General features: G+C 37.4%; 2 protein-coding genes across 4 annotated transcripts; both read right to left on the bottom strand.

Annotated features, from left to right (window-relative positions):
- Window positions 1–892: 892 nt before the first annotated feature.
- Window positions 893–10,682, bottom strand: LOC104113969 (uncharacterized). Its single transcript, XM_009624293.4, has 13 exons — window positions 10,357–10,682; window positions 9,598–9,735; window positions 9,436–9,517; window positions 8,087–8,163; window positions 7,816–7,922; window positions 6,927–7,059; window positions 6,537–6,653; window positions 6,339–6,430; window positions 5,909–5,975; window positions 5,728–5,806; window positions 5,542–5,633; window positions 2,038–2,181; window positions 893–1,379 (listed from the first exon to the last, which is right to left on the bottom strand). Exons 1-13 carry the CDS (start codon window positions 10,552–10,554, stop codon window positions 1,239–1,241), a joined length of 1,467 nt encoding a protein of 488 aa, XP_009622588.1. The 5' UTR covers window positions 10,555–10,682; the 3' UTR covers window positions 893–1,238.
- Window positions 10,683–17,808: 7,126 nt separating this feature from the next.
- Window positions 17,809–22,549, bottom strand: LOC104113970 (uncharacterized). 3 transcript variants are annotated; one of them, XM_009624295.3, is made up of 9 exons: window positions 22,275–22,549; window positions 22,065–22,195; window positions 21,882–21,967; window positions 21,679–21,773; window positions 20,882–20,978; window positions 20,324–20,438; window positions 19,372–19,526; window positions 19,156–19,281; window positions 17,809–18,350 (listed from the first exon to the last, which is right to left on the bottom strand). In XM_009624295.3, exons 1-9 carry the CDS (start codon window positions 22,532–22,534, stop codon window positions 18,123–18,125), a joined length of 1,293 nt encoding a protein of 430 aa, XP_009622590.1. In that variant the 5' UTR covers window positions 22,535–22,549; the 3' UTR covers window positions 17,809–18,122. The 3 variants fall into 3 exon arrangements, with proteins under 3 accessions (XP_009622590.1, XP_070034149.1, XP_070034150.1); XM_070178048.1 differs by having other exon boundaries at window positions 19,225–19,281; XM_070178049.1 differs by having other exon boundaries at window positions 19,249–19,281.
- Window positions 22,550–22,763: the final 214 nt, after the last annotated feature.

Genomic DNA, 22,763 nt, shown 5'->3' with positions numbered 1-22,763 from the left:
TTTACCCCTTAATTATTACTGCACTAGAGCTTAGCAGTAATTCTATACAGTACTATCTTTAATTAAAAGAGAAGTGTTAGTATCTCTCTCTCTCTCTCTGATTAAAGAATCTGATCGTGTGCTTATCAAACATTGGGCGAGGAGACTCATCATTTCCCTTGATGAATAAGCTTGAAATTGCATTCACCATAGACCTGAGAGCACAAATAGTCCAGATCTTTTCAATATCTTGCGCATCAAATGGGAATTTAGGTGCTAATTATTTCATTAGGTGGTGCAACTCTTGTGATCCTGGAAAAAACTAAAGCTAAGAAGGCCATGTTTACGTGATACAAAAACCATAGTCTATAGAGTAAAAACAGCGTCTCTTGACATTTCCACGTTGGTGAAACTATTACATTTGTACCGATGCCTTTCAGTTTATTTTGAACATCACTAATCATAAGAAACAACTAATGTTGGGTCTCTGCACCTTTAGGGGCTGCGCCTGTGTGAATCTTTTCCTGATTAGGACAACACAACTTTTGGAATTGCATTTTCCCTTACTGAAGAGTGAAAGAGGATGCTTCACATCGAAACAATTCCTTGTCTCCCATCCAAAACATCTTTAACCGATGATAGCGGGACTCATTAGCAGCTTCTTTTTTACTACTCCATTTCTTCTTTGTCCATCGTGTCACATTTATAAGATAGGTGCTTTCCACAATATCTCGTCTACAAGTAACTTGTCCCCCCACACCCCACCAACACAATTTGTCCCTACTGCCAGTTATTCCTGCCCAAAATTGGAAGAGTCTAGGGTTTCTATGAAAAGGTTCCTTGAATATATTATCATCAACTTGATGCTATAGCTTTAACTTCATTCCATATCAGGACCAGCTAAGTCGAGTAATAGAAGAGAAGAACAACGAAGAGAGCTACATATTGTAGAAGTTTAATTTACAGCGTGATGTCATCTTGTGACAGGACTAAATACATATCTTCCAGAAGCACATTGTAATGCCATAACTAGACGAGGAGAAGCTAGAAACTGTTAATAATCTACCATTCTACTGTAATAAATTATCCGCAGCTATATACATGCCATGAGGACAGTAAAGTACAATGCTATGAGAATCTGAGTTGTCTTCTGGATTTGCTGCCGAAGAACTCACTGAATGCATGCTTTTGAAACATTTGGGCAATGATCAAGAGAGCGTGGCACCCACTCAGTGCAAAAAGCATTTCCGTCAGCAACGTCACAGCTTTACATAAACCTTTTTTGCATGAAGGAATCCAGCAACCAAGCCCCAAAACAGTATCTCAAGCATCACAAATACCAGAGTACCCCACTTCTTTGAATGAAATACTGCTTGAAGGAACCTTTCTGTGATGTCAACCTATATTCCATTTTATTTGTAACTTTAGATTTAATTAAAGAGAAGCATCATTTTGATATAGATACTATCTGTACGTCTCTAAAACCACCTAACAGTATGCAGTAAACAAACTTCGAAACCTAAAGGAAGCAGCGGATTTGCTAGAAAAGGATGCTATTTAATTTGATGATGTCTCTTACACAAAAGATGGAGAGAATATTGTTAACAAGAAAAAATTGAACATATAGCGACTTGAGGAGAATATACTAGTATGAAAGCTATTATGTGCATGACGCCATAAAATATCACTATGCTATATGATGGCGGAAGAAAAGCTGTAATAGATAGAGAGAGAGGACAGGTGCAGAGTGCTTGATGGGTAGTCAGCCTAGTTTAACTGGTCAAGAGGTCCCAATTTCAAATGAAACCCCCCACCCCCTTCCACCAGAGTCCAAAACCATTTTACTGAGAATCATCCAAATTCATACTACTAATTTATCCATCAGGATACAAAAACAGAAATATCTTTGGTGTGCTCTAGTTGATCATTGATCTTCCACAAACACTGCTTGCCGAAAGAAGGTTCGTGGACCACAGCCTTACAATGACCAGAAATAGCTTCTCAGGAGATGAGTAAGTTACTAGAGGAACGGACATTTGATGGAAAGAAGATGATTACCAAGTTGTTTTCAGGTGAATACCAATAGAAACCTTGTAGTGCTGCGGGAAAGAGGTCACAAGCAGCCAAAGCATAGAGGATGAGAGCATTCATTCCCGTCCACTGAAATAGTATCAACGGCTTCCTGAAACATTTGACATCAACCTGCACCATATAGAGAATGCAAATCAAATTCCATGCCCTAGATCAGCAATATTATCCTTTTCCTCTAATGATATAAAAGATTAAGGGAATACCTTTCCTATTTAATAGTTTACAAGAAAGCGTTGTAACAGAGCCAAACAGCTTGCAATACAAATATACTCTATGAGAAGTAAAAGGTTTCTACTTCAAAATAAAGATGTTTCTCTTCAAAAGCCATAAGTCAGTGCCAGGAATGCAATCACTAGATGATTTGAAAGATACATAAAGTTATCAGGAAAACAGTCTTGTGCACAATCGGAATTTCATTATTTGGTACCCTGTCTTGGAATCTTCCAGAAAGCCATCTAATTGAATTTGGAAGTGCAGACTGCAGATCAAGCATTGCTTTAGCAAATATATAAACATATCTGCTTTCAGTTAGACGCTAGACTGTAATGCATCATGACCAAATATACAATAACAACAACATACCCAGTATATTCCCAACAGGTGGGGTATGTGGAGGGTAGTCTGTACGGAGACCTTACCCCTACCTAATGAAGGTAGAGAGGTTATTTCCAATAGACCCTCGACTCGGAAAGGGTGAGAATGAGGAGAAGAAGAAGGAGAAGGAGGAGAAAAGCAAGAAAGGAAGAGAAGAAAAAGAGGGAGATGAGGATAAGTAGTATCAAATAATAACAGAGAGTACAATACCTGAGGCAAACAAAACCACATAACGCAGTAAAGATCTAAGAATATGAAGGGACATGCGTGTTACTAAGACTATCGGTGAGCAACTAAGAAACTTCCAACAACCTACTAACCTTCTACCCTAATTCTCGACCTCCACATCCTCCTATCAAGGTTCATGTCCTCAGTGAGCTGAAGCAACGCCATATCCTGCCTAATCACCTCTCCCCAACACTTTTTAGGCCTACCTCGACCTCTTCTCAAACTCGCCATGGCCAGCCTCTCGCACCTCCTAACGGGAGCTTCAATGTTTCTTTTCTTGACATGTCTGAACCATCTCAGCCTCGACTCCCGCATCTTGTCCTTCACGGAGGCTACTCCCACTTTGTCCTTGATAGCTTCATTCCTAATCTTATCTTTCCTGGTACACCCACACATCATCTCAACATCCTCATTTATGCAACTTTCATCTTCTGCACATAGAAGTTCTTGACTGGCCAACACTCAAGCCCATACACCATAGTCGGTCAAACCACTACTCTATAAAACTTACCCTTAAGTCTTGGCGGCACATTCTTATCACATAAAATACCAGAAGCGAGCCTCTATTTCATTCATCCCGCTCTGATGCAATGTGCGACATCTTCGTCAATCTCCCTGTTACCTTGGATAATAGACCCGAGATACTTGAAACTAGTTCTCTTGGGGATAACTTGAGCATCAAGCTTTACATCTACGTCTGTTTCATGGATCCCGTCACTGAATTTGCACTCCAAGTATTCTGTTTTGGTTCTACTCAACTTGAAACCTTTACACTCCAAGGTCTGTCTCCAAACCTCCAGCCTCGCGGGAGTTAACTCCGCCTCGCGTCTCGTCAATCAACACTATATCATCGAGCAAATAGCATGCACCAAGACACATCCCCTTGGATGTGTCGCGACAGCACATCCAACGCCAAGGAAAATAAAAACTGGCTAAGAGTCGATCCCTGGTGCAGCCCCATCACAACAGGAAAATGCTCCGAGTCATCTCCCATAGTCCACACCCGAGTCTTAGCACCATCATACATATCCTTAATCACCCTAGTGTACGCTACCGGAACGTTGCTAGCCTCCAAACACCTCCACAGAACCTCCCTCAAAACTTTATCGTACGCTTTCTCAAGGTCAATAAACATCATATGCAAGTCCTTCTTCCTTTCCCTATACCGCTCCATTAATCTCCTCACCAGATGAATCGCTTCCGTAGTCGAACGCCCCAGTATGAATCCGAACTGGTTCTCAGAAATAGACATGCACCTCCTCACCCTGGCCTCCACCACCCTCTCCCAAACATTCATAGTGTGACCCAACAACTTTATACTCTATAGTTGTTACAATTTTGGATATCACCCTTGTTCTTGTTTAACGGAACCATCGTACTCCACCTCCATCGACCAAATATACATTTACATTAATAATAGGGAGATTGATGAGGATGTCACACATCGTATTGGAGCAGGGGATGAAATGGAGGCTCGCATCCGGCGTCTTGTGTGATAAGAATATGCCACTAAAACTTAAAGGTAAGCTCTACAAAATGGTGGTTAGACTGACTATGTTGTATGGGACAGAATGTTGGCTAGTCAAAAACTCTCATGTCCAGAAGATGAAAGTAGCTGAGATGAGGATGTTGGGATGGATGTGCGGGCATACCATGATAGATAAGATTAGGAATGAAGTTATTCGAGACAAGGTTGGAGTGGCTCCCGCGAAGGATAAGATGCGGGAGGCGAGGCTGAGATGGTTTGGGCATGTGACGAGGAGAATCATAGATGCCCCAGTTAGGAGATGTGAGAGGTTGACCTTGGGGGTATGAGTAGAGTTAGAGGTAGGCCAAATAAGTACTGCGGGAGGTGATTAGGCAGAAAATGGCGCATCTTAAGCTTACGGAGGATATGAGCCTTGATAGCAGGGTGTGGAGGTCGAGAATTAGGGTAGAAGGTTAGTAGGTAGTCGAGGGTTTTCCGTTCTTTCCCATACCACTAGTATTAGTGTTAGTATGGTATCTTTTTATTCTTAGATTGCTATTACTACCCACTATTCTATTGCTATCTTTCGTTTCGGTTTTCTTAATATCTTGTTGTTGTTACTGCTTGTTGCCACTGCTTCTTTTTCATCTTTTCTTTAGCCGAAGATCTATTCGGAAACAACTTCTCTACCCTCCCAGGGTAAAGATAAGATTTGCGTACACTCTACTCTCACCAGACCCCACTTGTGGGAATTTACTGGGTTTAGTATTGTTGTACATTAGTAATGATTAAACTTTTCGAGTCTACTGTATTTTTATCAGTTACTTACCAACAAAAAGTCAACAATGAAAATAGTATTGACGACCTTGATGTTTGCACGTATAGATCTTGTATAAAGACTCATGTTGTGAACTTCAGTTTAATTCCATTTATTAACCTACCAGGCGCTTTTTCATTAAGTAGAGTATACGAAAACAGTATGTTAATAACATCGAGCTCTTTTTTTAATATAAGGTAAAGATTTTATTAAATAAAGTACCAAGCTGGTACTTTATTTAATTAATATCACAATGCAAGAGAATTTCTCATTTTTGGTACATATCATTTTTCGGAAAATTAATATCACAAAAGGATTAATTTCATAAATAGAGAAGATAACTGGAAAATCTAGTCAGACTCACAATGTAATAAAGAACTACTAAGAGCAAACCGGATACTCCAGCCGTGATGAACATATAGCTCAATGTGTAAAGCGGTTTAGAAAGGGGAACACCTGGAACATCAAAAATGTGCTGTAAGCATCAGCTATAAAGCAAACACATCTTGAAAACAAAATTCAACCAACCATCATCCATTAAACAGCATACCTGCAAGCTCCAACACATATCCTACAATTGTTAGAATGACAGAAAATACCAACCAAAAGATTAATCTCTGCATGTGACCCTACAGCAAAGATGTATTTATATGAGAAAGAGGATGCAACAAAATACAAAAAGCAATTCTATAGTTAGCAAATGTTTCAAAAGAGTATCATGTCTTTCTTACTTTAACATGCACAAGAATGTGGCCGAAATGCAAGCCCACAAGGCATGTAATGGCGGCCATCAAAGAACTGAATAGTTTCAATAAGAAAAGAAAAGGACATGAGCTGGAAGCAAATAAAGTAAAGCAAAGGAACAGAATTTGCTAGCTGACAATGAGGCTCATATATAATTTGATTTACATGAAAAAGAAAAAGGAGCCTCCAAACATACGTAAAACAAATGGTACAGCAAAAGAATATGCTACTTTATACATCTAACAAAGTGCAGAGATTTATCAATCGGCCTTTATGAATTAGTACCTCAAAAAAGCAAATCACGTCAAAAAAAAAAAGTGCTTTCGATTGTGTACCTAGGGGCTAGGCTCTAGCTAACAAAATTAAGCTGGATGCAATCTGCTGGAAAAGTGTACACAGGGAAAAGAGGCTATTTACCTTAAGATTCCTTCAGGGTCAAATGGAGCAAGGCACCATCCAGGTGCATTTGATGGTAGAGGTCCATAATCAGGAGAGTTGACGCTGCATTCCTGCCGACAGAAAATTATCAGCACGAGCAAGATGATGAGAACAGAGATGTAAAGTTCAAATCCACCAAATCAGAGTTTGCACATGACAATTAAGGTTATAAAGAACCTTGGTTCTTCTGTAGACAGGACGTTGATAAAGGTGTTTTTCACCAAGAAGAAGCCTATCAATCAGACCAACAACATTGCAAGGAGGATCAAGACTGCCCCTCACTCCACAGTTAACCTGTTAAAAATAGATATCAGGACCTAAAGTAAGAACAAGAGTGGGTGAATCTCTCTCTCTCTCTCTCTCTCTCTTAAACCAAGGGCACAAACCTCCCAAATACCCAATTAATAACTAAGTGAAGACTCAGATTTCTAGGAAACTTAACATAAGGCATGTAGAGTGACAAAACTTAACAGATGTCTGGTGCAGAAAAGGAATGGCGTTTAATAGCCACCAGCAGATTAAATCAGAGAAAAGTAAAATCTTGGAGCACTTCAGAAAGATTCTTACAGTTTGAGTACTCAATTCATATCCTGAAACTGGTGATTCCATGTTAAGACTCGATATTTCAAAGAACCAATCTGGAACATAGAGGCCATACAGCAAAATCAGGTAAGATAAACCAATTAAGGTTCCAGCCACCCTGCATATTGAGAAGTATATTAGCAGAAAAGTAGGAAAAGCTTCTCAAAATAAGTGGCATTATCATGTACAGAAAACTTTGTGGCAAGTTTATTCTTCTTCACGAATTCACAATTTTTTAATTGGCATAAAGGTGTAATTAATCAAATTTGGGATCCCATTATTCCTTATAGCTACTATGAAAAATCTTACTATTGCATGGACCCATATATCTGGACAAGCAAAAAGCTAAAGGTCATCATGTATGGGACCATGTATATCTCAGGAAAAAATGCAACAGAAACAGAAAAGCTAAACAGGCAAAATTAAGGAAAGGAGATTTTCATTTGACTGATCTGGTCAAAGGATTGCTATATAAGAACTAAAATGAACATAGGAAGATAACAAATGCCAACCAGAAGTATTTCCCTATAACTGATGGATAGCCATTTAAATCACTATAATATTGTTGTGCGCTTCATGAAGTCCTTGGAGTATCATAGATCTTTTCCCGCAGCAACAGGTAGTAGTAATATCATTTACAGATTCTCAAGAGTACTAGTTCATCCACAAGTGTATAGATAAATATTCTGCTGCTACTACAAAATTTTGAGCACTACAAAAATCTTGAACAGACACGTGTGATATTCTCGACCAAGGAAGACACTGATTAAGAAACACAAACAATTCAACCATGTGCATCACCAAAACAAATATTAAAATAAACCATGAACGAACCAAGCAGCACATGATCCATAATCTCAAGAGGTATACTTACGCTTGAAAGAAGTATCTCCTGACGAATGCCTTTGCTGAATCAACAGGATAATCATTGGCAAGCCAAATTTCCAGAATGGAAGCAAATAGATAACCAATAGAAATCCTCTACAGCAGAAAAGCACATAGAGTAATGCTAGGATATAAAGGAACTTGAAATACAGATAACAATAAAGGTTTTAATCTACCTAAGGGCATAGAAGATAGCCTGGAATTATACGAGTAAAGAAAAAAATCAATTAAGGAACACAAGCCATTGTCAGATAAAGTACCTGTAACACTCCCATCCATCTAATTCTAGCAATATCAACTCCATAACTCAGGTTGTCGCGCCCATGGAAATACCCACCTAAGAATGAGTAATCATGGATTCAATGACTTGTAAAACATGTGAGTTTAAATGCAGTTGAGGGAAAATTTTACAAAAGGAAGCCTTTTAAATTTTCCAAAATAGCTAATTAGCTAATGACAACAAAAGCTCATGATGGCAAATTTTCAGTTCATGTAGGAGAGAAGCAATTGAGCCCTTTTTCCTCCAGGTGTTACCTCACTGCAAATTTCCTCCTTATGTATTGTCAAAACAATAAGTCAGAACTTAAATTTTGACAAAGTCAGCAAAAGGTTCCATTTACAAACAACTCTCTGATAATCAGTAATATATGGCCTTGATAATCAATAATATGTGGACTCTGGAAACAAAAGAACCCATGGCTATTGAAAGTATAGCTATACAATTTCCTAATACCATCCAAATAGATGATCCTTGTTTGAATAAGTCCACCATGGTTGATTGTTGTACAGGGGGCACCCACCACCACAACGGAAGCTTGGTTTTAGACAACAATGACTTCAACCTCACATCTAAAAACTCGTTTGATTATTTTTTATCCTCACTTTTATGTCAAATAAATGAGGCTTTGATTATTTAGACCTTGAAGTTTCGTATGTACTATGTTTTGTGCTAACAGAAAGAGTTCATTTCAGATTGGTGAGTTTTTAAAGAAATCAAGCTTTGCGATTAGCTAGCCCGCGTTGGGCCTCGATTTGTAAACAGAGGGTCTGATTAAGCAAACAACATAGACAACAAATTGTAATGAGCCAAATTATAGGTTGTTTTTTATAAGTTGATCCTAAATTCTGAGCAAGCTCGGCTCTTTTGCAAGTATAGTTGAGACAACATGATTTCTGTATTTTTTTTCAACATGGTAAGTAGGAAGAGCTTATAATGAACAAGGATTTTACTTTAATAAAGGTTGTGTCCGGGCCATCTTGCACTCACCTAGACAATTCCATTGAATACCTGCTACCTCCCACCAGCACAGGAACCAAGTAGCTCTGGCGCACCAAGGATTGCGCAAATGGGAATAAATCACCTAGCTTTTTTTGTCTTTCCTGGAATCTGAACCCTAGACTCCAAGAATTTTACCCACTTCATTGAACTCTAGGTCACACTCTTGGGTGCGCTGTTTTACTTATTATTTTTTGATAAGGAGGAAATGAAGGCAGAGCATGAGTTGAACATAGTCATTTCTTTCCTACGTATACAATGCATTTCACAAATAACACTTAAGTGTTAATCCCTCCCTCTCCCTCGTTGTGAGGTGCTCAGCCAATGGCATACCTTGAAGGAACACTCCCAAAATAAAGAGCTTAACTGTCCTCAGTAAGACTTTCTTTGTAGCTTGTGGTTTGCTGGAAACTTTCTGCATCAACAATAGATTCTCATCACTGTTGGAATCGAAAAAATTGGATTACCTAACAAAAAAAGCATGACGAGTGGTACCTTGAATACTAGACTCGCAGAAACACCAACAATAAAGAGGAAAAAGGGCATCACAAAGTCGGCAAGGGTCACTCCAAACCACGGGGAGTGGTTTATGGATGGGAAAGCCTTTCCAGCATCATCAACCAAAATCATCAACTGTCAAATAAACCACATAAAAGAAAACTAAGGTGAAGAAGAAAGGAGACTAAAGTAAGTCAAATAACAAAGAGAATAGACAACATGAAACCGCAGAAGACACACATAATTTAGCAGAGAAAACCAAAAGAAAGGACAAGTTTATAATACATCCTAGAATCAGAAACAGACTTATTCGAAATTTTCAATTCCGTTGTTTCATTGCTCCATTAACCCTGCTGGAACATAACTGCAAAATTGCATTTTAGCACTAGAAAAGGTTGCATTTTGCATTAGTATTACTCGTTGACTTAGGAAATAAACAGCATCAGTGAAGACAAAAGAGCACAGAGAAGATATTTTCAGCTACAAAAAGAGTAGCTTAAAATTTCATATCAACATTCCATTAGGATTGTTAGTTGCTGGTTTGCGCAATTAAGCCCAATTCAGAAGGCGAAATCACAGAAGAAAAATACAAATTTTGATATAGGGGCTTTGCAGGAAAAGCTGTGATCAAAGTGTTTCTTTCATGTTCATAGAGAAGTTAAACTGCAAAAGCATGCAAAACTAGTCAAATACAATTAAGTTCTAGCAAAGGCGGAGATACAGTCAGTTCGAAAAGCAACAAAAAAAAAATCATACAGCGACGGTAAGGCCTCTAAAGACATCGAGAGAAAGCAAACGTTGTTTGGGAGTAGGTTTTGATCCGGCCGGCTCGGAGACTATTTCTCCATCTGTAGCGTGCGAGTGCGACAATATTAATTCAGGCGAAGAATTGGAAAGAAGAAGCGGAGCTCGTTCGCCGGAATCTGTGACTACCGTAAGCGGCTGCGAGGACATCCCGACAGAGTTAGAATTTATTTAGCGTTGACTATATCCACCGTGGATTAATTTTCCCTGCTACTGCAACTCCCAACGTTTATACTTTCTCTAATAAGTAAACTATACAAATGTACTTTACTTTTGCTATGTTCCGTTTCCGAATATTTGCGCCATAAGGCTTTTCTCGAGACCATTCTGTAAATCCCTCCCCCACCACCCACACACACGTTCAGTGGGTTAAAAATATTATTTGCGCTAATGCCTTATCTGATTGTTAAACATGAATTGTGAAAAAAAGTAAGATTTATTTTTTATTATTTTGTCGTTTATATTTGTTGTCTAGTATAGTTTATCAGTGTAGTTTTTTCTAGTAATTTGTAAACATATTTATGGTGTCTTGTGTAGTCTTTTATGTTGTGACTTTTAGAATTTGACGAAACTTTCCTGGTATTTTTCTATCAAATTATTTGTTTATCATTCTTATTAAATTTAACTAGCAAAGTTTGTTACATATTAAACGTAGATCAAAGGTGATCACTTTTTATAAATTTAAAGAATCAAAAGTACTCGAGAAAATATTAAAGATATCATTTTAGATCTACTCCCAAACTTAAGAGACCATTTTTATCATTCTCCGTTTCTACACAATGCCTCCATCATTCTTTTATAATTCTGTATTGCTGTAATAAACAATTAAACTTTCTGAAAAAATAAAATAGAAAGTTAGTAATACTTATTTAACGAAATAAATTCTAAAAAAACAGTATAGGAATAAATCGAGCCCACTGAATACACAGTGTGTCCTTAAGGAAATTATTCCCCTCAAGTACCCGAGGTGCTGGAATATATCCTCCCAGGATAGAACGATTTAACTCACCTGATGGAATTGGGCTTAATTGAAAGGAATTTTGTCCAAAAAGATTAATCAATCAATCAATCTTTGACCGAATCCGAATCTGAATATCCGAAGTCGAAGCCGAGCAGAGCGAGCGAGCGAGCGACGGCGCGAGGCTTGCCTTCTTCTTAACTCTTTAAGAGCTAGAAGAAGAGCAATTATATATATACTCATCAAAAACCTTTTCTTCTTCCGATATGGGACAATGTCCCTTTGCCAAAGAAAACTCAAATATTTTATTTTTCCTCCATTTTTCATTCACCCTCTTTAAGCTACACAAGCTTAAAATCCCAACAATCCCCCACATGAATGGGGAATGGCTATAAAATAAAGGAATGCACGGACACGTGTGTGTTTTACATGCAAGAAATAATTGCATCTGGATAAGTAGGTTTCCCTTTGAACTTTTCATAGTGAACTTATATCGGATATACTCGGTCAGTCGGTAGATTTGATATCTTTGAACCGTCGAGCTTTGTTGTATACCTAAACAACATAAGTCACACAATCAATCCTTAACCATCTATGGTTCTTACGGTTGTGTTCGTTTCAGCCATGAACACCGCCTGGTTTCATGAGTGCTTAGAGAATGGGCCTTTACTTTCATTCCCCTTGAAGCGGCTTATACTTCACACTCACATAGGTGATTTCTAAACGTGTAATCCTGTAGACACACTATCTGGTGATATCCTGCCAGACTTAGCAAATCATTAAAAACCTTTAAGCTTTGTTGACTCATCAAAAAGCCTTAATGCTTTACCTCGATTTCTGAACATTGTCTTCATCACGAGAATGGGTTGAGTTATTTGACAATGTTGAACCGTCATTCATAACTTTGTTTGATCTCTTTGAACCTAGCTCGTGGGATCTCCAGTCTGCTAGGTAGAGTTACCGTCATGATGACTTGTCCTAGACCTTAACCCCATTCCCTTTGATGATCTTTCAACTGCCTCTCTAGATAGACCTTTTGTAAGTGGATCCGACACGTTATCTCTTGACTTTATGTAGTCAATTGTGATAACACCACTAGAGAGTAGTTGTCTACCGGTATTGTGTCTCCGTCGTATATGACGAGATTTTTCGTTATACATAACGCTCCCTGCCCTGCCTATTGTCGCTTGACTATCACAATGTATACAAATAGGTGCCAAAGGTTTGGGCCAAAATGGAATATCTTCCAAGAAATTTCGGAGCCATTCAGCTTCTTCACCGGCCTTATCTAAAGCTATGAATTCAGATTCCATTGTAGAACGGGCGATGCACGTTTTTTTGGATGATTTCCAAGACACTACTCCACCCCCAGTTGTGAAAATATATCCACTCGTGGATTTAACTTCAGATGATCCAGTGATCCAATTTGCATCACTATATCCCTCAATCATGGAGGAATATTTGTTATAATGCAAAGCATAATTTTGGGTATGTTTGAGATACCCCAAAACTCGTTTCATTGCCATCCTATGTATGTGATTGGGATTACTTGTAAACTGACTCAGTTTACTAATAGCACATACTATATCTGGTCGTGTACAATTCATGATATACATCAAACTTCCCAATACTCTTGCATAATCCAGTTGTGAGTCACTTTCACCTTCATTCTTTTGAAGTGCATAACTCACGTCAGTTGGAGTCTTGGCAATTTTGAAATCCAAATACTTGAACTTGTCAAGTACCTTTTCAATGTAGTGAGACTGTGATAATGCTAGACCTTGTGGAGTCTTGTGAATTCTGATTCCTAAGATCACATTAGCAACTCCTAAGTCTTTCATATCGAATTTGCTAGCCAACATGCGCTTAGTAGTACTTATATCTGCCATGTTTTTGCTCATTATCAACATGTCATCAACATATAAACAAACAATGACTTCATGACCTGGAGTGTTTTTAATGTAAACTTATTTGTCGCACTCGTTGATTTTAAACCCACTTGCCAACATTGTTTGGTCAAATTTGGCATGCCATTATTTGGGTGCTTGTTTAAGTCCATAAAGCGACTTAACAAGTTTGCACACTTTCTTTTCTTTACCAGTTACCACAAAACCCTCAGGTTGTTCCATGTAAATCTCTTCGTCTAATTCTCCATTTAAGAAAGTTGTTTTAACATCCATTTGATAGATTTCAAGACCATACACAGCTGCTAGTACCACTAACACCCTAATAGATGTTATCCTCGTTACTGGCGAGTAAGTGTCAAAGTAATCAAGGCCTTCCTTTTGTCTATAACCTTTGACAACAAGTCTTGCCTTATATTTGTCAATAGTGCCATCAGCTTTCACTTTCCGTTTAAAGATCCATTTCGAACCTAAAGGCTTATTTTTCGGAGGAAGATCTACCAATTCTCATGCATGGTTATCCAAAATTGATTGAATCTCACTATTAACTGCCTCTTTCCAAAACGCTGAATCAGAAGATGACATAACTGCTTTAAAAGTTTGAGGCTCATTTTCAAGCAAGAATGTCATAAAATATGGTCCAAAGGAAGTAGATGTTCTTTGAGGTTTGCTACGCCTTGGATATTTTATACTTGGAGTATTTTACTTTGGTTCTTCCCAAGGTCATTTAGGTCTTTCACTTAACGACTCACATTCAGTTTTATACGGATAGATGCTTTCAAAGAATTCAGCATTATCTGATTCTATTTACCGTATTAACGTGAATTTCGGGATTATCAAATTTATGAACCAAAAACCGACATGCTTTACTGTTTGTAGCATATCCAATGAAAACGCAATCAACAGTTTTTGGTCCGATTTTAACCCTTTTAGGTAAAGGAACTTGTACCTTTGCTAGACACCCACACACTTTAAAATATTTCAAGTTGGGTTTTCTTCCTTTCCATTTTTCATATGAAATAGATTGCGTTTTGCTGTGGGGTACTCTGTTGAGTATTCGGTTAGCTGTAAGGATAGCTTTGCCCCACAAACTCTGCGGTAATCCGGAACTTATTAATAAAGAATTCATCATTTTCTTTAATGTCTAATTTTTCCTTTCCGCCATTCCATTGGATTGAGGTGTGTAAGGTGCAGTAGTTTGATGGATAATTCCATATTCCGAACATATTTCTGCAAATAGAAATTCATATTCTCTACCCCTATCACTTCTAATCATTTTGATCTTTTTATTCAATTGATTCTCCACTTCATTCTTGTATTGCTTAAATGCTTCAATTGCTTCATCCTTACTATTAAGCAAATAAACATAACAATATCGAGTGCAGTCGTCAATAAAAGTAATAAAATACGTTTTTCCACCTCGAGATGGTGTCGACTTCATATCACAAATGTCAGTATGAATTAAGTCTAAAGGATTTGAATTCCTTTCAATAGACTTATAAGAATGTTTTACAAAGTTAGACTCAACACATATTTGACATTTTGATTTATTACACTCGAATTTAGGCAATACTTCTAAATTAATTAACTTTCGTAAGGTTTTGTAATTGACATGTCCTAAACGAATATGCCATAAATCATTTCACTCCAATAAATAAGAAGAAGCTGCAATTTTATACATACTGTCAACAACCATTACATTTAGTTTGAAGAGGCCCTTTGTGAGGTAGCCCTTTCCAACATACATTTCATTCTTGCTTACAACAACTTTATCAGAAACAAATACACATTTGAATTCATTCTTAACAAGAAAAGAAGTAGAAACTAAATTCTTCCTAATAGTAGGAACATGAAGAACGTTGTTGAGCATTAACACCTTGTCGGAAGTCATCTTCAGGAATATCTTCCCATAACCTTCAATCTTGGCTGTTGCAGTATTTCCCATGGAAAGCTCTTCTTCGGGACCAGCAGTAGAGTAAGTCGCAAATGCTTCCTTGACAGCACAAACATGTCGAGTGGCTCCAGAGTCAATCCACCACTCCTTCGGATTTTCAACTAGGTTGCATTCCGAAAGCATTGCACACAGATCATCCATGTCATCATTCTTCTCCACTATGTTGGCCTGTCCCTTCTTCTTATACTTTTTCGGGAGACGACAATCAGGGGCTTTGTGACCAATATTTTCACAATTGTAGTAGCTGCCCTTGAATTTCTTTTTGTTCTGCTCCTTAGTCTGTCCAGAAGACCTCTTTCTCTTCTTACTTTTTGGAGCAGTCTCCTCAACGATATTAGCTCCCATGATCGTTGAATTTCCACGAGACTTCTTCTCGGCTGTTTTGTTATCTTCCTCAATCTTGAGACGAATCACAAGATCTTCCAACTTCATTTCTTTGCGCTTTTGTGCTTAAGATAGTTCTTGAAATCTCTCCACGAAGGAGGTAATTTTTCAATCATTGCAGCCACTTGAAATGCTTCATTCACGAACATACCTTCAGCAATAAGGTCATGAAAAATAAATTGAAGCTCTTGAACTTGGGTTCCAATAGTTTTACTGTCTATCATTTTATAGTCTAGAAATTTGGCAACCACGAACTTCTTCAAGCATGCATCTTCAGTCTTGTACTTCTTCTCAAGTGTATCTCATAATTCTTTCGAAGTATTCATCGCACTGTACACATTGTACAAGTCATCATCTAAAGCGCTTAAGATATAGCCTTTGCAAAGAAAATCTGCCTGCTTCCACGCCTCAACAATCATGAATTTTTCGTTGTCCGGCATGTCCGCAGCAGGCACTGGAGGTTCTTCACTAGTGAATTTCTGCATACCAAGTGTGGTAAGCCAGAAGAACACCCTTTGATGCCATCCTTTGAAGTTGGCTCCGGAAAATTTTTCCGGTTTCTCTGCCGGTGGAACAACAGTCCGAATTGACGAGGCTATCGTCATTGTCGCAATAGTCGCAGAAGAATTTTCGTTATCAATTGCCATTTCTCACTGTAAACAACAGAAGAGTTCAATTAATGGCAAAATCAGAACAGTAAACAATACTGTTATTAACAAAAACAGTATGTATAATAAATAAAATCGAAATTTTTTATATATTGTTTCACAGAAAAATGATGAAGTTTTTATGTTCTTCAAATCGTTTTATGAATTTCAATACACTGATGAAGTTTTTTATATCTTCAAATCAGAATAGTAAAATTCAGAAGGAGTAGAAAATCACACAGGTTTTAATCTCCACAAACAAAATACAGAATATAATAAATTAATTTCTTTAAGAATGTTATAATTCTGTATTGCTGTAATAAACAATTAAACTTTCTGAAAAAACAAAACAGAAAGTTAGTAATACTTGTTTAACGAAATAAATTCTAGAAAAGCAGTATAGGAATAAATCGAGCCCTCTGAATACACAGTGTGTCCTTAAAAAAATTATTCCCCTCAAGTACCCGAGGTGCTGGAATATATCCTCCCAGGATAGAACGATTTAACTCACCGGAGTGTTGGTACCAAAACGCCGGTGAACAGCGAGCCACTCGAAGGCTGCAAAACACACTGGAATTTTTGTGCAGAAGAAGAAGAAGAAGCTCAGAAAATTTCGTAAGGAAAGATTATGGGGGCATTGTTTCTGAAAAGGTTTGCAACCTTTCAGAAACAGCCATGGCTGTTTGAAATATTACGGGAAAAATGTATTTAAAATAATCCGGGAAAGAAAATGGGCCTGACCGAACCGGGGCGCAGTCGTTAATTATTTATTTAATTAATTAAATAATTGAAAGAAATTTTGTCCAAAAAGATTAATCAATCAATCTTTGACCAAAGCCGAATCCGAATCCGAAGCCGAGCGAGCGACGACGGCGGCGCGAGGCTTGCCTTCTTCTTAACTCTTTAAGAGCTAGAAGAAGAGCAATTATATATATACCCATCAAAAGCCTTTTCTTCCTCCGATATGGGACAATGTCCCTTTGTCAAGGAAAACTCAAATATTTTATTTTTCCTCCATTTCTCATTCACCCTTTTAAAACTACACAAGCTTAAAATCCCAACACATTCTATTTTTTCCAAGTTGAGGATTGCACATACTCCAACTTGAGTGAGTGTTTAGGAGAGTATTTGTTGTACTCATAGCTCTATTAATTGTACATATTCATTTATACATACATCACTGTCTTAGAGGTTTTTTATTGTTATTATTTTCCATATGGTATATATAAGCATTATCTACGTGTATTAGCTGGCGGATGAATGATATATTTTCTAATACAGTTGATCTTCTGTCTCTATCCCAACTTCCCCCTTTTGACTGAGCTTTATCCATCAAGTTTCACAATAGATTGTAATTTTTACAAATAAAATGACTTTAAAGGTTAAAATACTATTTGACAAAAGATAGTACTAATAGAGTTCAATATAAAATGAGGCATAACTCTTTAGTGCAAATTAGTCCAATCAACAACTCATTAATCATCATTCGTCTCATAATACGGAAACGAACTTTCCAAGAGACCTAAACAATTGCACGATATAGGTTAGACAGTGGGGTTATTCAAAGGCAAAAGGTTTGACATAGCGGTAAATATTCAACCTCCTTTTATCAGTTGCTTTTCCGAGTTAACTTTCTTTCATTTGGTAAAAGCTACAAATCGAGAAAATGAATTACTACCTGTTATCCTTCTAACTTATTTTCACGAGTCTATCTTTCAAATAACATTACAGGACCCCATTCACTTCAATAGCAATAGGGGTGAGGAGCGTGGGAGTTTCTCTCGTTCTCTTCATACGGCAAAGAACAAACAGATTGAAGCTTCCACTTCTCATGGACGTGGATTGGAAAGGCAAATAAAAAGCAATCCAATCTAAAATAGCTCCAGTCTCCCTGAACCATCTACGAGCTCGGTTAACTTTTGTGAAGCAGCAGCTAATGTCTCCTCACTTTTGCAGAACGCAAATCTGATATACCTCCTGTGGTAGCTAATAGCAGTCGAAGAGAAGTCCTCTAACAATGACGAATTGGTGTGGAAGAATGCACGGCCTGGTACAGCCACCACCCCAGCTTGTTTAATCAATTCCTCCACAAATTCAACCTGGAATGCCTTGAGTTGATCACTACCACAATTTAAACATATAAAGAACGCCAAAATAAAATGCTTTGTCAAGTTCTTACAGGCCAACCGAAAAAACGGAAGTTCTTACAGGCCACACTCTGTAAAAACTTTATCCAAAGTATGAACCTATTGCTGGTACAACCGGCCGGCAATAATCACTCAATGTACATGTATATTAAAGTTCTATATATGCTTTCAAATAAAGTTCTAAATTTTGATTATCAGGGCAAATGATCAACTAAACCCAACTTCAGCTTCTCTAAAAAATAAAACCGCCAAAAATTAAGTAGAATCTTCATACAAGCAGGACCATCCGATGTTTGACTGTTCTTCACACAAGCAGAGGTTAAGACTTAAGCAAGTAGAAGTCTGGTAAATAAAAATATTACGGAGCCAAATATACTTTGAGTTCAAACTCCATTTACTGATATTATGGAGCCAAATACACTTTGAGATCAAAATCCGCTAATTTTGCACTACTCCATAAGTAAAGATTTAAGATCCTCTTAGGTGGACAAATTTCAAGTAGCATTTCTGGGTTGAGCTAAGTTCCAAATCTTAACAAAGTACAATCCTATCACCCTTCCTTCTCTTCCTCCAACAACCCCCCCCCCCCCCCCCGGGTCAAAAAGAATGAAAGATGTAAAAGAGAAGGTTTCTCTTTCCTTTTGAAGCTTTTGATACCAATTAAATAGGACAGTCCTAATGTAAGAATTTATATGAGGGAAAATAGGTATTCGTGCTTGAGATGATAATCGAAGAAAGATGTTTGGTGAGCATTTACATCAGAAAGCGTGCATGTCCCAGGAAGCTCCATGAATAGGAAAAAGGAACCTTTAGACATGAAGGGCACCTGGAAACCAATTTTTGTAAGCACCTGAGTCAAGTAATCTCTTTTAGATTCATAGTCCTGCGCACCAAAGATGTAAAAATAGATTAACTCATAAGTCGAAAAAAGACACAAGTAGATCTACTAATTGCTAATTGCAAGGAAATTCACTTGTCTCAATGCATCGAAGTATTCAGGGGAACTTCTCAAAGCTGTCAAGGCAGCTTCCTGGAAAGGTGCTGGAGCAGAATCTGTAATTTTAATATGGATGTTCCTTATTGCAGATGCGAAGCAAGCCGGGCCAATTGCCCAGCCAATCCTCCAACCTGAGAAAGCATGAAGTTAAATGAGAATTTAATATATCAACCTACTTCGGAGAGGTAGGAACGACTTATAGTCTGTTTGGCAGAAATCTAACTTATTTTGAGAAGTGCTTTTTTCAAAAGTGCTTTTGGAAAAGTACTTTTGGAGAGAAGCAATTTGTGTTTGGCTAATCATTCTGAAAAGCACTTTTGAGCAATAATTTGTGTTTGGCCAAGCTTTTCAAAAAGTACTTTTAAGTATCAAATTACGAATAAGGACATGAATAGATTTACTTAATAGTTAATATTATAAGTAAATAAATAATCTCAAAATTTAAATCTTTTCATTTTATTTAAGTAAAATATGAAAATAAAATTTAAAAGTATATAATTCTTTTAATATAAGTTAAATATATTAAAAATCATTCAACAAATATAAAAGCATTCACCCCTAAAGTCACTGTATATTAGAAAGTTATCCTAAAAATAATAAGAAATATTTATACATTAATATCCTAAGTATTAGATTTAACGGTTATTTTGGTATATACTATATTTTGTTAAGGGTATTTTTGGTAAAAAGAAAAGTCAAAACTGCTTCTGCTTCCGCTTTTGGAAAAAAGCAATTTTTTTCTGTTTCTCCAAAACTGCTTCTGCTTCTTCCCAAAAGTACTTTTTTTTCCCCAAAAAAGCTTGGCCAAACACCTCAAGTTAGGAAAAAAAGTGCTTTTGGAAAAAAAAACACTTTTAGCCTCTTGAGAAGCTTTGCCAAACAGGCTATTAAACATGCTGGCACTGGAAGCAAGATATCAAATGTTTACCAGTCACACTAAAACTTTTTGACAAGGAAGATGTGATGATGGTCCGCTTCTGCATTCCTGGAAATGTGGCAATTGATGTATGTCTCTCCCCGTCGAAGGTTATGTGCTCATATACCTACAAAGAAATATAAAGTGAAGTTCCAAGTTGGATATGTCTGGTTCCAGATCCAGGTATACTTTTAATGTTTAAGTACTCCACAACCTTATTACACACAAAGGGCATCAGTCAAGGGATAGTATGCCTGCCTAAAAGCAAAGCAAAAGCAAGGTTGAAGAAACACACCTATTAAGGCAAAAAGGGTAAAAAAAAAAAAAAAATAGTTCAGGAACATCTTAGCTCCTATTTTCATCTATGCATGATCATGAAGTTCTGAAAGCTTCTATAGATACTTCACCAAAAGTTTTTTAGGTTTTAAAGAGTTAGCACTGCAAAATGCATCTCTTTTTTACACAGTGGAGTAGTAAATATAAAATGCATTCTTCTGATTAGCTTGAATTGCTTTTTTTTTCTCTATTTGAAAAGCACAAGAAGATGTGATAAAGTGCAGCAAATTAAACCTCGTCTGTTACAGCTAGAATATCCAAGGTTCGGCAAGCTCCAGCAATAATCTCAAGTTCATCTTTAGAGAAAACCTTTCCAGTTGGATTGTGAGGGCTGCACCACTTTGTATCAGAACATTCAATTCCAATGCTAAAATTGATTATCAGTTTAAAACATTCTTCACATAGCATGTTGTACACTATATGTGCAGGTACAAAACTGAACCTCCTCAATTATTGGTTTGACTAAAAAGAAGGAAAAGCTTATGTTTCCTGCAACAGAACATCAGTTAATGAAAATCTAAACATCTTTTGCACAACAGTACAGTGATATCTGAACGATCAAGTGTGTCAACCTGGGGTGCATTGCAACAAAACTGTCCATTGGTGTCTATAGCTCCATTTGTTTATTTAGTTATCTGCATTGCTTTCATCTTATGTCAAGACTGATTGCAGCAACAGAATAATTTCACATCATAGATCAAAGTATACATTCTGAGGTGACACTTATAAAAGTAAAAGAAAGCATTCCTTTTTAACCAAAACCGATGTTTAATACTTAAAGTCAATGAAGTCATTAGCTTTCATGTGGACATTTAATCTCTAAAGGCTTTCTCTACATTGTTCTCAAAGCTTAAGACTGGAGGACTAACAACTTCCTGGACTTGGCCAGAATGTAGAAAAAAGGGCACAAGTCCACAAGAATTAGTTGCAGAAGTTTACGGAGTTCCACTTAACTTGGTAGCACACTCCACTCTGTATGTCAACCCATTCAAGAATTGTCTCATGTTGAATTGGAAACTTTTCTGTTTTACCTGTTGAGGACTATAGCTTTTGTCCTGCCAGTAAATGACTTTGCGAGTTTATCTGGATCCAGACTCCAATGAGGGGGGTCAAGGGCTACATAGACCTGTCCATTTTTCCGCAGGAGAAATAGAACTTATCAATCTAGATGTGACAAAACCTGCATGGTATGACTAGTCGTTAAGTATAAAAGCATAGTTATGAAATTGCTTACTGGGACTCCACCAGCCAACCTAATGCATGTTTCATATGTTTCATAGGAGGGATCGAATAAGATGACTTCATCACCCTGATTAATTACTGAACAAAGAAAACAGAAACATGATCTGTGCATATATTCCTCATAAGACCGGAATCGCAGGAGTTAATTATTGACTTTTGTAAAGAAAAATCATACTTGCAAACATTGCCGCAGCAAAAGCCTCAGATTGGCCACAACATACGACAATATCAGTCAGAGGATCGACATCTAGGCCATGCATTTGTTTGACTTGATTAGCTACGCAATCACATATTCCCTGAACATGCCTGCAATTCAGTGAAATATTAAAAATAGTTAGCAGGCTAGGGGAAAGAATAGAAAGGAAAAGAAATTAAAGGAATAAACCTGTACTGATTGAAGTCAGAGCGGATAGCGGAAATGGCAGCGTCTTTGAGGTAGGAAGGAGCAGGGAAATCAGGGAAACCTTCAGCAAGGTTGATGGCATTACATCTTTCGGCGAGATATGAGAGTTGCTGTATGGGCGACGATGTTAGCCTTTTCGCTACTGAAGAGAGCTTCTGCTCCATCTCCATGGATGCGGAAGCGAAAACCTTATCCACAAAAAGGAGATTTGCTAACTTGACACAACTGTTTGAAATTGGCATTCTATAATTAAGATGTTTTATAGCGCCTCGATTTTTATAGTTTGTTTGGATGGTTGTTGACCATTGTACAATGTTATATTGTTATTCCAAAATAACGTTTTGATTGTTTAGTTCATTTGTTGATTGATTGTTTAGTTCATTTGTTGTATTCTATTGTTAAATATATTGTTACAGAATAATAAAAAGTCAATTTTTTAAAATAATCGATTTGATGTGGTGGTTTGTTTCC

Source organism: Nicotiana tomentosiformis, chromosome 6 (assembly GCF_000390325.3).
Source record: "Nicotiana tomentosiformis chromosome 6, ASM39032v3, whole genome shotgun sequence".
Lineage (NCBI taxonomy): Eukaryota > Viridiplantae > Streptophyta > Magnoliopsida > Solanales > Solanaceae > Nicotiana > Nicotiana tomentosiformis.
Note: the sequence above shows the minus strand (reverse complement) of the source record. Positions and strands in the feature narration are given on the sequence as shown.

Excerpts from the sequence above, each read along its gene's own strand:
- LOC104113970 (XM_009624295.3), bottom strand. The coding sequence starts at position 22,534 with ATGCCAATTTCAAACAGTTGTGTCAAGTTAGCAAATCTCCTTTTTGTG. Across the intron at positions 19,527-20,323 it reads AAAAAGTTTTAGTGTGACTG|GTTGGAGGATTGGCTGGGCA; the intron begins GTAAACATTTGA and ends ATGCTTTCTCAG. Across the intron at positions 19,282-19,371 it reads ACTTCGATGCATTGAGACAA|GACTATGAATCTAAAAGAGA; the intron begins GTGAATTTCCTT and ends TTTGGTGCGCAG.
- LOC104113969 (XM_009624293.4), bottom strand. The coding sequence starts at position 10,554 with ATGTCCTCGCAGCCGCTTACGGTAGTCACAGATTCCGGCGAACGAGCT. Across the intron at positions 9,518-9,597 it reads CTGCGAGTCTAGTATTCAAG|AAAGTTTCCAGCAAACCACA; the intron begins GTACCACTCGTC and ends TTGTTGATGCAG. Across the intron at positions 2,182-5,541 it reads TAGTAGTTCTTTATTACATT|GTTGATGTCAAATGTTTCAG; the intron begins GTGAGTCTGACT and ends TATATGGTGCAG.